Source organism: Heteronotia binoei, chromosome 11 (assembly GCF_032191835.1).
Source record: "Heteronotia binoei isolate CCM8104 ecotype False Entrance Well chromosome 11, APGP_CSIRO_Hbin_v1, whole genome shotgun sequence".
In the NCBI taxonomy this organism is placed as follows: Eukaryota; Metazoa; Chordata; class Lepidosauria; order Squamata; family Gekkonidae; genus Heteronotia; species Heteronotia binoei.
Genome location: NC_083233.1, coordinates 62885394 through 62900178, shown reverse-complemented (window position 1 = coordinate 62900178; position 14785 = coordinate 62885394). Strand labels below are relative to the sequence as shown.

Below are 14785 nucleotides of genomic sequence, written 5' to 3'. Positions count from 1 at the left end.
CTAAACACAAAAAATGAATGCATGAAAATAAGAGAAGAACATGACCTAGAGTTGCAACTGACTTGTGACGACGCCATCCATGGGGGCATTCCAGGCAAGAGACAAGCAGAGGTGGTTTGCCATTGCCTTCCTCTGTGTAGCAACCCTGGAGCTCCTTGGTGGTCTCTGTGGCTGATCCTGCTAAAGAGGTTAAAACCAGGGGGTCTGCTGCCAGCTCATATAGTTTTAGAATCAGAATCTGGATGTGGCACTCAGCTGAAGGGACAGCTGATCACAAAGACACTTCAAAAAAACCCAAACTATTTCTGAAAGCACCATGCCTTCTCAGAAAGACTGAGAGTGGAAATGGTCAGGACCCATACTCAGTTTTTGCATACATCAAAATAGGAACAGCAGAAGTGCTAAACAAATACAGTAATAACACATGCTCCACACAATATTATAGAAAAAAGCAGCCCTTTCCATCCTCATCAGAATGGCATGTGGCACTTAAGAATGACCTGTAAAACACAGCAAAATCAAGAAAAAAAACCAAACCCCTTATGTACATCTAAATCCTAATTTAAAGTAAGCATTCTGCAAAATACGATTTCTTTTTTAAAAAGTCTCCAAACATAAAATGTTGCAACCACAGAAAACAGTATAAAAATAATCAAATACTTAATTTTATACACAGTTCACTATGGGATGGCAAGAACAAGGGTTTTCATCCCACCCCCCTCACCTCCCACACTGGTTAAGAGAAGCCAATACTAAAACTCTCAAAAGCAGTGACTTGTTACTTGGCAGATTCAAGAGAACGAATAAATGAGACTTCTGCAAGGGTTTCATTTTAGCAAACCAGCTGCAGCCCTCTATATTTCCATTGCCACTGTGAAGCTAGTGATGTTTACAGACAACTACACGGCCATACAGGGATTTTCCCATGATGCTGGTTTGGCAATTTACAGTGCAATCCTATGGAGAGTTAGTCCACTCTAAGCCCATTAAAATAAATGGATTTAGACTAGAGTAACTCTACATGGAATTTCACTATTAATGGGTTATTTGTTGCTGACATTTTTCATTCAACCCTCTTTTCCCTTGAGCTTTACAAACTTATTATTCACTGACTTCCTTTGGTAAGCATAAGAGCCTACTCTCCAACATTTTAACACTGAATCTGTATGTAGGAATTAGCAAGTCTTTGGTGATGGTTAATGGTAGCTTATTCACGGACATAAGAACTAAGCAGCTAAATGCAGCCCTCTTTAAGTGCTATTCCAAATGATTCCAGAGAGTCCAAAGTATTCATCTGCAGCTTATATATATTCTTCACCCTCTCCTGAGACACTGGACCAAGGCTCAGAACTATGATCTAGGGTAATAAAAACACAAACCTATTAAGTCCCTCTTGAGGTCTGGTTCTTATGGTCTTAGCTGTGCTGCTTTAGACCACAGGAGAAAAGCTCATGTGGTATAGAGCTCCACCATACAGAAGTTTCCCTGTACAGAGAAAAGTAGCATACTGGGGAGAAAGCTAAGCTGGAATCCTTTTCCCTGGCAGGTTAGTTTTTTATGGGAGTGTGAAAGGGAGAAAAATATGTGTGGAGAACAGTCAGATGAACCTTTATCTGCACTGAAGCCATCTGATCCAGATTCAGGTTGCCCATCTAAGTGGTGAAAATCTGGATGCTCGAGTCGGGCCATTTTGTGCCCCCACTCAACAGTCTTTACCGCCTATGGTAAGGGGTATGTTTTACTTGGACGCATTTGGATGCTGCACTGTGAGCAGATCTGGTCATCGTTTCTAGCCTGTCATTTCAGAGCTGAAAAAGTGAAAGGGCGAGTCTGCTGCGCAATCCTCAGCAGAACAGCTTTTGGGGTCTCTGAGGCAGTCAGCCAAGACACGCTGGGGCTCCCTTAAAAACACCACCAGGACGGTGATGTTGTCGCTGGAGCCGCTCTCTTTGGCTGCGGCCACCAACCTCTCGGCAGCCTTGAGGCCATCCCCTTGGCTTTGGGTTAAGTGCTCCAGAACGAGGTCCACCACCTCAAAGGGTCTGATGGCATCGAAGAACCCATCACAGGCCAAAAGCACATAATCTTCGGCACCCGTCAACTCAAAGGAGGCACCATCTGCACAGCCAGAGATATAAGGTTTCTGGAACAAGTCACCTAAGAGATTGGGAGGGGGAGAAGAGATGTCAAAATTCACACATGCTTTCTGACCACCCCCTTTACTCCCCCCCCCCCCCCCGGAGATGGTCCTTTATTTAAGATGAAGTACTAGAACAGAAGGTAATTCATACCATCATATTCTCCATTACTATGTAGGGGAATGAGACAATGAAGAAAGCTGATAGGAAGAAAGTGGATTTCTTTGAAATTTAGTGTTGGAGGAGAGTTTTAAAGACACTGTGGCCCACGAAAAAGACAAATAAATGGTTTCCAGATCGAATCAAGCCCAAACTCTCCCTAGTATCTAAAGTAACTAAACTGAGTGATTGTACTCTGGTCACCTTATGAGAAGACAAGTCACTGGAAAAGACAATAATGCCAGGAAAAGTGGAAGATCCAACATGAGATGGAATGACTGTAGTGCATTTTGGTTCCTTACGAAGTCTGGTCAAGTAGTATGGCTTAGAGATTTTAGTTAGGCCGCCAGACTGTAAAACATTCTCTCACGAGACCTAACAAGAATGTGGCCTTCAAGTGAAGTTATCAAATGCCTGTTGGTAGACTGGTACCATCTCTAATGGTTGCCTAAATAAGAGATTCCTTGCAGCTGAAGAAAGTGCTTCTGGTCTTGAGAACCAAGGATAAATTGGCAGTCACATGACCCTTGGTTACTCTGGCAACAGGGAGAAAAATTGCATCACCTCATAGATTCAGATTGGCTCCAGACTCTATTCCTATAATATTTTCATTATTTTCATTGTACATGCACACGAAAGCTTACATTCTGAATAAAACTTTGTTGGTCTTAAAGGTGCTATTGGACTCCAACTTTGTTCTATTTCTATAAGGTACACTATACTTTGAGTAGAGGTCAGCTGCTTAAACAACTGACCATCCATCACTATGTCAGTGGCAAACAGCAGTTGGTTCCTCACTGATGGCTGTATTGTCGCGTGAATTCTGAATGCTGCGTTCGATTGGAACTAATTGCTTCTATGCGCTAGGTAGTCTGGAGAAGAGTAAGTCTCTTATTTTGTCATTCCGTCACAGTCTTGTCTTTATAAATATATCTGCATGTTTAAATAAATTATTATATATTTAATCTGTGTGAATGTTGTCTCTGCAGCCTCAAAGCTAAGTCCAGGATCCTTGGCCTGGTCACCTATGGTTAAAGTTTAGTTTGGAAACTCAGTGCTGCAAGTCTATCTTGTAGGGTTGACGTTCTGAAATAATTTCCCTGGGATAGATGAAAAGAAGTTATTAATGGAAATTATTACCATATGTTATCAATAAAATTGTTTAAAACTGAAATAATTTCCCTGAAAGGCTCAGAGATTGGCTCTTCCTCTGGAGTTACTGGGAATAGTCAAAGAGCCTGGTGGCAGTCTACTGTTTAGCCTGAAGAGAAGGCATAGACTCTCTGCAGGGTTTTGGTGAAGTGTTGTCCTGGCTGTTGTGTTTAAAAAGGTTTTCTTCTTTACCTGGGCTGGGGAGAAAGGAAACGCATGAAACCACAGCCTTCAGTTTACAGGACCTGAGCAAGGCTGTCAATGATAGGAGGTTTTGGAGGTCATTGATTCATAGGGCCATTCTAAGTAGGAAGCATTACACACACACCTCAGAATTCCACTGGGGTGAAGAAGGCACATTTGGGTGACAGATTTAATGCTACAAGCATTTGAAGGACACTGTCCAAGTCACCAGGAGAGTCTCATTGAAAAGGGGTATATTCTAAACAGGACATTTTCAAAGTCTTTCCTTAAATCCTTCAAATTTTTAGCTCAGAAAACAGCATCCAGATTTTCTCTTGAATTTTACTTTTGTCAAATTAGGAGGCAGTGTGTAAAACTTACTCTTGCTGGGTCTCTTTTTGCTTCCCTCAACATGTTCTACCCAAGCCAGACTTTCCTCATTCACCTTGGATTTATGATAGAAACTGAAACACTGATGAACAATATATTCTTCCCCCACCCGCCCCAGAACCTCTTTTTGTTCTCTGGGAATCTCAGATTTATTTTTCAAGTTCTCACATCCACCAAGCCAGAGTGTGTATGATCCATGACATCAAACACAGGTCTACTTTCACCATCATGTCTACAGCGGGGCCACAAATGTGGTTTTTCAAAATGGGCATCTGGGTTAGGATGATGAACCTTTACCAGACACTCTCCCTTTCCAGGGTTGCTTTATTCAATGGGCACAAACCAGACAGATGAGCTTTGTTCATAACTGTGAGGATGGGGTTTGTGTGCACATGATTTCTGCATGTGTACGGTGCAGTGCACACATTTGGGCAAATGCACACAGCAGGGGGTGGGGCCAGCACACTTGGTCAGAAATGGAGCAAAGCTTGTCTTACTCCATCTCTCTAGGCATTGTTCTGTTCACTAGCTTATACCCTGCCCGTAATTCATCAGGCCCAGAGTAGCACAGGGCACTAGCCCTGGAAGTAAGCCTGGCTGGGAACTAAGCAAATAGGGAAGAGGGAAGGTGGGGAGAGGGAGCAAGAGTTCAGTATCCCTTCTATAGAACAAAGTCTGAGTCCAGTGGCACCTTTAAGACCAACAATGTTTTATTCAAGGTATACGTTTTTGTGTGCATGCACATTAAATAAAACAAGACATCTTGTTTCACAGTATCTGAAGAAGTGTGCATGCACACAAACTTGTATCTTGAATAAAACCTTGCTCGTGTTAAAGGTGCTACTGGACTCAAACTTTGTTCTGCGGCTTCAGACCAACACAGCTACCTACCTGAATCTTCTCCAGTTTAAGTCATATCCCTTTGCTTTATATGTGGCGGGGGCATATCTATGTTTAAAAGACATGTGGATGGGAACCAAAGAAAGGATTTAAATGTGTGAAGGAGCAGGCAACACAAATCCCATGAATGATGGCCACGTCATGGCCTGTTATGCATTGTGTTATAATTGGGCCACTAATAGCAAAAACCAGTACAGCATTATTCCACTCTAAGCCCATTCAGTATGATGGGATAAGACCAGGGTTGTGCATTGCATTGTTCCCTGAATCCCTCCCAGGCACTTTTGCACTGAGCTGTCAAACATTTTATTGCATGGTTAAAAAACAATCCTTCAGTGGGATTTTGGGAGTTTAGAGACGAAGGCAGTACTTTATTATCTGGCTGACAGCTCTTGTTTTTGACTAAGGATTGATTTTTAATTGATGGAGGAAGAAGAAGAAGATGTTGGATTTATATCCCGCCCTCCACTCCAAGAAGTCTCAGAGCAGCTCACAATCTCCTTTACCTTCCTCCCCCACAACAGACACCCTGTGAGGTGGGTGGGGCTGCAGAGAGCTCTCACAGCAGCTGCCCTTTCAAGGACAACCCCTGCCAGAGCTATGGCTGACCTAAGGCCATGCCAGCAGGTGCAAGTGGAGGAGTGGGGAATCAAACCTGGTTCTCCCAGATAAGAGACTGCACACTTAACCACTACACCAAACTGGGGCAGAATGGAGATGCTGTAATGCTGGGAAGGGTCCATGACTCAGTAACAGAGCATCTGCCTGGCCTGCAGAAGGTCCCAGATTCAATCTTTGACTCCTCCAGTTAAAAAGATTCTGTCAGTAGGTGATGTGAAAGACCCTCTGCCTGAGACCCTGAAGAGATGCTGCCAGTCAGAGCAGATGAGACTGACCTTGAATCAGTAATCTGATTCAGTAGAAGACAGCTTTGTGTGTTCAATATACATGAATAATTACCACATTTTAAAATTGCACTCTTCCTCTGAAGAGCCCAGGGCTACACAAATTATGTTCTTTCCCTCTGTTTACCCTCCCAACAACCCTGCAAGTCAGGCTGAGCAAGAGAGACAGGCAGACTGACTCAAGGTCACCCAGTGAGCTTCAGTGGAGATATGATCCTGGTTCCCCCTGGTGCTAACTGGACACTCAAAATCATTATGTCACACTGATTCTCACTACTGGCCTATTTAAATATTCAAGCATGCAACTGAACCGTAGCCATCAGCACTGATTTCGGATATTAACACACACCTGGGTCAGTCAAGGATGCAGAACTGTATTATTAGAGATGCTTCAGGGAAGGAACCAAAAAAGCTCTCTTCTTCAACTCGTGCTGTCAGGTGTGTGCTGCTATGGCAATGTGCTGCACAGAACCATTACTAATGCAGGAGCAATAATGGCAGCAGCCGAGCCCAAGGTTAGCAAATGCTGCCATCTCTGTTAATAAGAAAAATAAATGGCTTTCTGCAGAACTGGGAGAGACGTGTGTGCCTTGTTCTGTTCATTTCAGACTTACACAGAAGCTAGCTGATGTCAAACAACTGTTTTCCTCAATTCCCCCACAGGGCTATTGTGAGGATACAAGAACAGGATCCTGTATGCTGCACTTAACTCTTTTGGAAGACAGGCAAGATAATCATCTAATCTAATTAGTAGTTCTGGAGGATCTGAGGACGTGTGCGTGCACACAAAAGCTTATACCCAGAATTAAACTTTGTTGGTCTTAAAAGTGCCACTGGACTCCAACTTTGTTCAGCAGTTCCTCAGTTTGCTAGAATTTGGAAGCTGTTTGCGGGGCAATTCTACACTATTGTCCCAGCTTAAGTTCACAGAAATTGGTGGGCTTTGACTGGATAGACTCTGCATAATATTCCACTTTTTAGTTTTGTTTCGTGGACATGCTAGCAATATTTCATCCAAGGGTCATTCTATGATAGGCTGAGCAGCTTCAAGATCTTGCTTACCAATCGCTCTGGAAACAGCCAGGGTCCCATTGACACGCCAGCAGTCCATATAGGTCACACAGCCTCCTAAGGCTTCAATCCGTTGTCTCTCATCCTACAATCAATCAATAAAAATCCCATCAAGCCACTCCTGTGGAGAGTGAAAAAAGCCAGAAGGGGCCAAAGTGCCTGAGCCCCCCAAAACTAAGCAGATATACACCAAATCCTACTCAGATCTACTCGATGGGACCTGACTCCCAGGAAAGGGTGTACAATTTTTGAACTGATATTTTTTGGTTTGGGTCTATTGGATCTGAAAAAATGTTGGGATTCCCAAAAAATCCTGGATCCAAATAGTGGTATGGTATTTGGATCTGGGATTTTTTGGAAATCCTGAAATTCTTCAGGTCCAATAGACCCAAACCGAAAAATGCCTGTAAAAAAAAATACCAGTCCAGTCCTAGGGCTGGCTTGGCTTCTCCTGATGCTATCAGTTCCTCACAGCCACAGTGATCCTGGGCTGTCCTCTCCTGTTGCCCACTTTAAACTGGGAGGCAAGAGAAGGCAGCACAGAGCTGAACCGGCAGGAAGCAATGGCCTCCCAGCAGGCACAGCAATCCTGGCAGAGCAATGCCCTCTCCTGCCACCTGGTACATTTTTATCTACCCAGAATTCCCAAATATATCTGAGGTTTTCTGAGGATTCCCCCCCCCTCCACACACACAAATGTTCAGCTTGGGTAGGTCTGAATGCACATCTCTACTCCCAAGGGATGTAATTCTCCCTAACTTTTCCCAAAGGGCTATTGTGAGGATAAAAGAACAGGATTGCATGCTGCTCTGAACTCTTTTGGAAAACAGGTGAGATAATCATCTAATCTAATCAGCAGTTCTGAAGAATCTGAAGATGTATGCGTGCACACAAAAGCTTATACCCAGAATTAAACTTTGTTTTCAAGATGCCACTGGATTAAAACTTTATTCAGTAGTTCCTCAGTTTCCTAGAGTGCACTGGAGATGCATGCGCTGAATCAGCTGTAATACAGCCACTCCTGGCATATGCTAGTATTATGTATTATCATATTGCACTGCCAATGTACATGGGGTTGTAACAGGGCAAAAAAACCCCAAGGAAATGACATTGAATGTTCTGATTGTATTGGGGAAGAACATGCAAAGGCTCTTCTTGTTTGTTACATTTTATCCTGTCCTCCTTCTGAGGAGTTAAAGGTGGCACACATAGTTCTCTTCTCCATTTTATTCTCAAAACCTCCCGTGAGGTAGGCTGGCCTGAAAGAAAGAATGCTTGGGCTCAAGGTCATACAAAAACCCTAGCTTCTAACGAGTACATTACACTGATGTGTTTTTACCATATCTGTAATTAACTAGAAACAAATCATTGATTGATTTATACCCCACTTTCCTCCCAAATGGAGATCAAAAGTGGCTTTTAACATTCTCCCACTTGTCCATTTTATCCTCACAACCACCCTATGAGGTTAGGTTAGGCTGTGAGTGTGACTGGCCCAAGATCACCTAGTTCCATTTTATATGTTTTATGGAATTGATTGTTTTTATGATATTGTAAGCTGCCCTGAGTCCGCTTGCGGAGAGGGTGGGATATAAATGTAAAGTAATAAATAAATAAATAAATAATAACTTTTAAATCAGGGCTTTTTTTGTAGTAGGAACTCCTTTTCATATTAGGCCACACACCCCTTATGTAGCCAATCCTCCAAGAGCTTACAGGGATCTTAGTTCAGGGCCTACTATAAGCTCTTGGAGGATTGGCTATATCAGGGGGTGTAGCCTAAAATACAAAGGCGTTCCAGCTAAAAAAAAGGCCCTGTTTTAAATACATCTCTCTCTACTAAATATTTAACGTGTGTACTTTTCATATGTGATGATCTGCATCCCCTATTTTCACAATTTTGTTCTTAAACATCACCACTTTCAAAGTTATAGCCATACACACAAATATATTTAGAGTCATGTTATTTGAAGGAAAGATGTCTTCAGGTAAATAAGCATCCTAATCCATTCTAAAGAGCTGTGGCAGGCAGCCATAGGAGCCGCAGTTACCTCTCTTTCTGGCTTATGAGGCTCCATCAGGGTTACAGCTTTCCCCTGTTGCACCAGCATAACCTGGGAGTCCCCCAGCCAAGCGATGTGTAGCTTGTTCCCCACAATGAAAGCAGCCACACCGGTGCTCCCGCTGCGCAGCTTCTGTGGAGCAGAAAGGAGAACACGTCTTAAAGAGGGCCTGAATGCATGAAACGTAACTGCAGAGGGAGAATCAGTGCTTGTTATTGAGCTGTGCAGCGATCAGGTGTCCCAGACATTCCATCAGGGTTGCAGAAAAAAACTAAATTAGGGCAAATTCACACAGTACAATCAGCTCTGTCGGATCATTCAAAATATCTGTTAACAAAAAACATGCTAGTTGTCATTCAGTGCAAGTCTAGTAGGAGGCCAACAAGATTTCTTGGGGTACGAGCTTTCAACAGTCAAAGCTCTCTTCATCAAACACAAAGGAGGTTTTGCCTCTGGAAAGCTCATACCTTGAAAATCTTGTTGCTCTCTTGAGATGTTTTTGGACTTGAATGTAGCTGTTCTACTGCAAACCAAAAGGGCTACCCTCTAAAATTATTGTTACACACTTGCATATACTCTGTCCTCCCCCCCCCCAGTCCCACTATTACAGTCCACATCAAATGGTCCATTTTCCAACCTATTTTATTGTTTATTTATTTGCTTTATACCCTGCCTTTCTCTCAATGGGGAGCCAAAGCCATCATTCTCCTCTCCTCCATTTTATCTTCACAACAACTATGCAAGGTAGGTTAGGCTGTGAGCATGTGACGAGCCCAAGGTTTTCAGAAAGGGGGTGAAGCTCTTGCCCAGCGTGGTTTCTGATTAGCTGTGCAAATTAAAATAAAGTTACTTTGGTAGCAGCTGCCACCACAGTGTTGGTACTATTCTATCTCTTGCTCCTGTTTCCTAGCAGATTGTTTAAATCAATTCTCTTATTTTCTGGTGTGTGTGTGTGTCTGCCTCTGGCACCAGCCATTTTGTGATTGTGTCCAGCATCCTCAATCAGTATTTCAAAGGTGCCCACAGGGTCAAAAATGTTGTGTACTATTACTCCAGACAGTCACACACCACGACCCAGTCTAAAATTACTGGGCGAGCCTGGACCAGAGCACTCTATTGAAGCTCACAGCCACTTTAGCATTTCATGCCTGCTCCGTTAATGATGGCACATTAAGTGAAAGTGGTTAGGGTTGCAAGAACAAAATCCACAGTATTTACAACTGCCTGATCACGGAAAAAGATCACCCCCTCTTTCTATTACAAATCTAAGAGCAAATCTGTCACACTAACACTCCAATGCTAAAGCTCATCTACAGAGAATAAACTGGTGCCACCCTCAAGAGGGCCACCATTTTAACTCCAAAGGGAGAGAGTTAGGCACCCAATTTACTGCCCAAGAGAACCAGTGCAATAAACCCAAAGAAATCCATGCAGAGCACTGATTGGATTTCCCACTATGTTCCATCTCGTGGAGGGGAACACTGTCCTTCCGAGAAACAATAAGCTCTTGCTTTTGGAACGTTTAAATAATTTAGTCACCAAATAAGTGTTTTTGCTTTGCTTATATGAGTAAAAAGATACCCAAACAGCAATCCATTGATTTCACAACTGCTCAACTCATCTCCACAAAGATGAACTTGAAGGACAAAAGACACATGGACTATATATGTCCAAAGTTTTGGACTGTGCTCCTACATAGCCTAAGAGATGTTTAGTTGCAAACTAATGTTTTAATTGTTTGTTTTATTCTCTTGAGCAGGAAATAATCACAACATCAATTGAAATCACAGACTTAAATTGGTCTTTTTTCCTTCTTGAAGATATTGGTAGAACAAGAGCAATTATCATGCTTGTATCTCAAGCTCCCTCAACCTCCTGAGAAACGAAGAAAAGATCAGTTTGTAGCAGCCAAAACCCAGATTTAGGGATTGTGTTTCTCCTAATTCTTGGCTTGCATATTATATCTTGTCAACACTCCCCTCTCAGTATGAATTTAAGTGAAGAAGAGAGAAAACACCATTTCATCAGCCTAGCTAGAGACAGATGGCTACTTCTCTGCAAAGGTCTAGTTATAGATCTACTGAATTAAAATGTTCATTTCCTCAGATTTGTGGACAGTGATTCATAGGATAATGTGTATTAAGTGAACAAAAAATATTTATATGGGATATTCAGCATGTTAATAGAAGCTAAGATGTTATAAAAGAGTAATTGTCTGGGGATGCATTTATCACTCTCCATCTTCCCTCCCACCACCCAGCATGCAAATACTTATTCAAAACTATTGTTTGCTTGCTTCTAACCACTCACCTCCCTTCTGGCTTTAGAAAGGAACATTTCGTCTGTTTTCTGGAAAGAATCTTTCAAGGCCTCTGCTGGGTTTTTCACAATCTCCTTGTGATGCGCGATGTTGAAATGCAAATGAGCTGCCACATAGTTAGCAGCGTCGACTCCACCGTGACCGTCAAACACAGCAAAGTATGCTCTCTCCACGCCATCCTTTCAGTCGGACATGTCAAGAGATGAGAGAGACTCCTTGAACACATGAAAATGCCCTGAGCTTTCTAGTTTGCTATCATCTAGCCTGGCTGGCAGTGGTTTTCTAGGGTCTCCAGCAGAGAGAGGACTTTCCCAGTTCTCTACCAAAGATCCTTTACATGCCAGAGATTGAACATGGGACTTCTGCACACATTACATGCGCTCTACCCCTGATCTCTGGCCTCTACTGATCATACCACTTTTGAATAGTTTTGTACTTTATGAGGATATGAAGCTGCCTTTTACTGAGTCAACCACTGTTAGCTCTGACTGGCAGCTGGTCTCCCAAAGTCATAAGCTAGTTGACTCCGGTAGCAACTTGAAGACCCACGCCTCCCTCTCTCTCTCCCCTTTTGCAACCGGGGGGCGAGATCCAGCCCCACTGCCCCTTCCCTACTGGATGGGGGGGTCTCTCTTACCTGCCGTCTCCTCCCAGCTCGCTCGCCTTCGCCCCCCGCCCCACATCAGCCGCCCCGCCGCCATTGTCCGCTTCCCCATCAGCTGTTCCCCTTGTGGGAACGAAGACGACTCACAGAAGCCCAGGTCCCGCCACGGGGCATGGCGGGAAGCATAGCTCCCCGTCCGGAGCTCAGCCCCACAAGCCAATGGGAGGCGAGCAGCCCAGAGAACTACAAGGCCGGAAAGTTCTGCCGCACTAGGCATGCTGGGAGTTGTAGTTCTTTCTAAAGGTGGGGAGAGGTATCGCAGAGCGGGGAAGGAAAGGAAAGGAAACGGAAAGGCTGGAGGCTGTTGCAAAAGGGGCGCCAGGCGGGGGCGGGTTGTTCTTTGCAAGGCCTCCCTGGCACTTTTTTTTTTGCCATTGCAATTTGCAAAAGGCCGCCCCGCCTCCAAATGCCCCAAGAGCGAGTGGCACCAAAATGGCGCCATTTCCCCCCCGCTTCTGAATTTTTGGAGAGTGGGGGAGGACGCTTCAAATTCGGGGGTCCCCCCCGCCAGGGAGGGGGGGTTGGGAAGCCTACTCCCAGGGAATAAGCTTTCAAGAGTCAAAAGGGAGCTTTGAACCTTGGATGCTTGGACCCTGGAAATCTTGTTGATATTCAAAGTGCCACTGGAAAATCTTGCTCTTCTAACGAAGACCAACATGACTACCCACCTGATACTACGGTCACCTGCAAATTGAGATGCTTAGGATTGAATCAGTGCCAAAAAAACCCTCCAGTTTTACTGGAGGAAACACAAATGGAATGAAACTTGCATGTGTAAATGCAGCTGTGATTGGAGCAGAACATCCCTAGTGGCCTGGAAAGTGGGGGCATAAGTGGTTTCCTTGTGAGGTATCCTTAATCTCTTGAAGTCATATTACCCAACAACCACAAAGGTTGGGGGAAAAAATGCAAACAAGCATTTTCAGGACTCCAGATTCTGAGGTCACATGCAACTGTTTTTCCACATCAGCAACTGGGAAATAATATCCAAACATTTTCTGTTTAACATGGCCTCAAAAAGAACCGCTCGCAAGGAACGGGCTCTGGATCATTCCAGTAACTATCAACATCCATTTATAATTCCAATTCTCTCATCTTTTTTAGCAAATCACATGATATTCATACCGGGAGGGGGTGCTATTTCCTCGTGCCTCTGTGTTTACACTTTCCTGCCAAAGGTTCCAACAGAATAGCAACTGTGAGGTCTATGTATATCTACAGCATAGTCTTTGTAAATCTTAGGAATTCAACAAGATCCAGGCTTTCCTTGCTCAGATTTGCCTGGCTGATGTGGCTTGGTTAACCCCACTCCACCCTGATCTGGCAAAGGAAGCTGTCACGGAGCTACCCATTTGGAAGCTCCAGTCTTGATGTCAATGCACTGAACAATGGGGCCTGAGATTGCTACTTAAAGAAGGTGGAACTATACCAAATAAGCCAATCAGAAGCTGCATCACTGGTAATGGAAGAGGAAATGCATCACAGTTGCAGCTTGCTGACTGAGTCTCTCTGCTAGGGAGCGGCAAGGCTATTTCTAGGGGGAGTGGCATCTGTCAGTACCTATTTCCATCTGAGACGCAAACAGAACCCTCACCGTCATGCCAAAGAGCTGATTAAATTCTGGAAGGGAAACATGCCTGTCCTCCATCTTCCGGCGAGAATTGCGTGTTGCATGGCTGGAGATCTGGAGGTAGCGTTCAAGAGGTTTCAACTGTGGCAGCTGCTTCTGCCATTTGCAACAAACATCCCAGAGCTTGTTAAAGAAACAGAGCTGCAGTGGGCCTCCATCAAGCACTAGCACACACAAAAAAAGATATAATAATTTGAAACAAACTTTGAACTAACTGCACTATTTGCTCCTCCCAACACACACACATTCCCCTCTACCTGAAGCCTTTCTCAGGTGCTTATTTACCTAAGATGGCATTATATTTTATTCTTAATAAGAATTGCATCAAGGCACTAACAGCCACTACCTCAGATCAAAACACAGAAATTACCCTTAAATACAAATTTCTATTATTAAATAGGGTAAATCATGGTCACCTACAGAAAAAGGGATGCATGGGGGATTTCCAGGAAAGGAAAGGGTGGACCAAATCTAGGGCCAGCTTCTGTACTCTTAACCAGAATAACGTTACATGCAATTTGGGCCAAAGATGGCTTTAGTTGCTACATATTCATCAGTCTAAAATATGGCACATGATCCATGGAATTTAATGCATTAAGCTGCAAGGATTAATGCAGAATGGCATTTCTTATTAATTTGAAAAACCTCAAAAATTTTAGAACAAAACATGTTGCAATTATTTATTGATAATATTTCTAGCCTGCCTGCCCACCTGCCCCCAAAAGTGGCTGAAGGAAGCTAATAGCCCTTTTTGTCTTTGGGTTATTCAGAACTTCTCCAAAGGGATATACTACATTTTGTACAACAAAGAAGATAGTTTAGTAGGGCATAGCAACAAAATGCAATGAACTCTTGGCTATTTCTGAATACCCAGAATTCACCTCCTGCCTGCACATGAAGGACTAGGTGGGATGATGCCTGCCTCTCAATTTAAATCCAGGTTGAATTTGCTCAGCCCTGTCTTACACTGGAACTTACAGCAATTCTCAGAATGCTGACCATTTGGGATAATCTATCTCTGGGCCCTGGCAACAAGAAGCCTTGAATAATAAAAGCAAGAGATCAGCATTTTTTAGGAATAGCCACACATCCCAAAGTGCATATTAACCTTGAAGAGACAGTGAAAATCACAGTACATGAGGCTAGATGGACCAGTGGTCCAACTCAAGGGTCATTCTCAGTGCTATTAAATGACATGCACTTTTCATCT

At 43.6% G+C, this 14785-nt stretch overlaps 1 protein-coding gene across 1 annotated transcript in view; it reads right to left on the bottom strand.

Annotated features, from left to right (window-relative positions):
- Positions 1-1648: 1648 nt before the first annotated feature.
- The window catches only part of PPM1F (protein phosphatase, Mg2+/Mn2+ dependent 1F), a 32270-nt gene continuing 19133 nt past the window's right edge, over positions 1649-14785 (bottom strand). The window contains exons 3-7 of the mRNA XM_060250027.1: positions 13540-13739; positions 11272-11460; positions 8950-9093; positions 6890-6983; positions 1649-2157 (exon numbers count right to left, since the gene is read on the bottom strand). Of these exons, the coding sequence (XP_060106010.1) occupies positions 1790-2157; positions 6890-6983; positions 8950-9093; positions 11272-11460; positions 13540-13739 (995 nt within the window). The 3' untranslated portion in view covers positions 1649-1789. The remainder of the gene's footprint in view (positions 2158-6889; positions 6984-8949; positions 9094-11271; positions 11461-13539; positions 13740-14785) is intronic.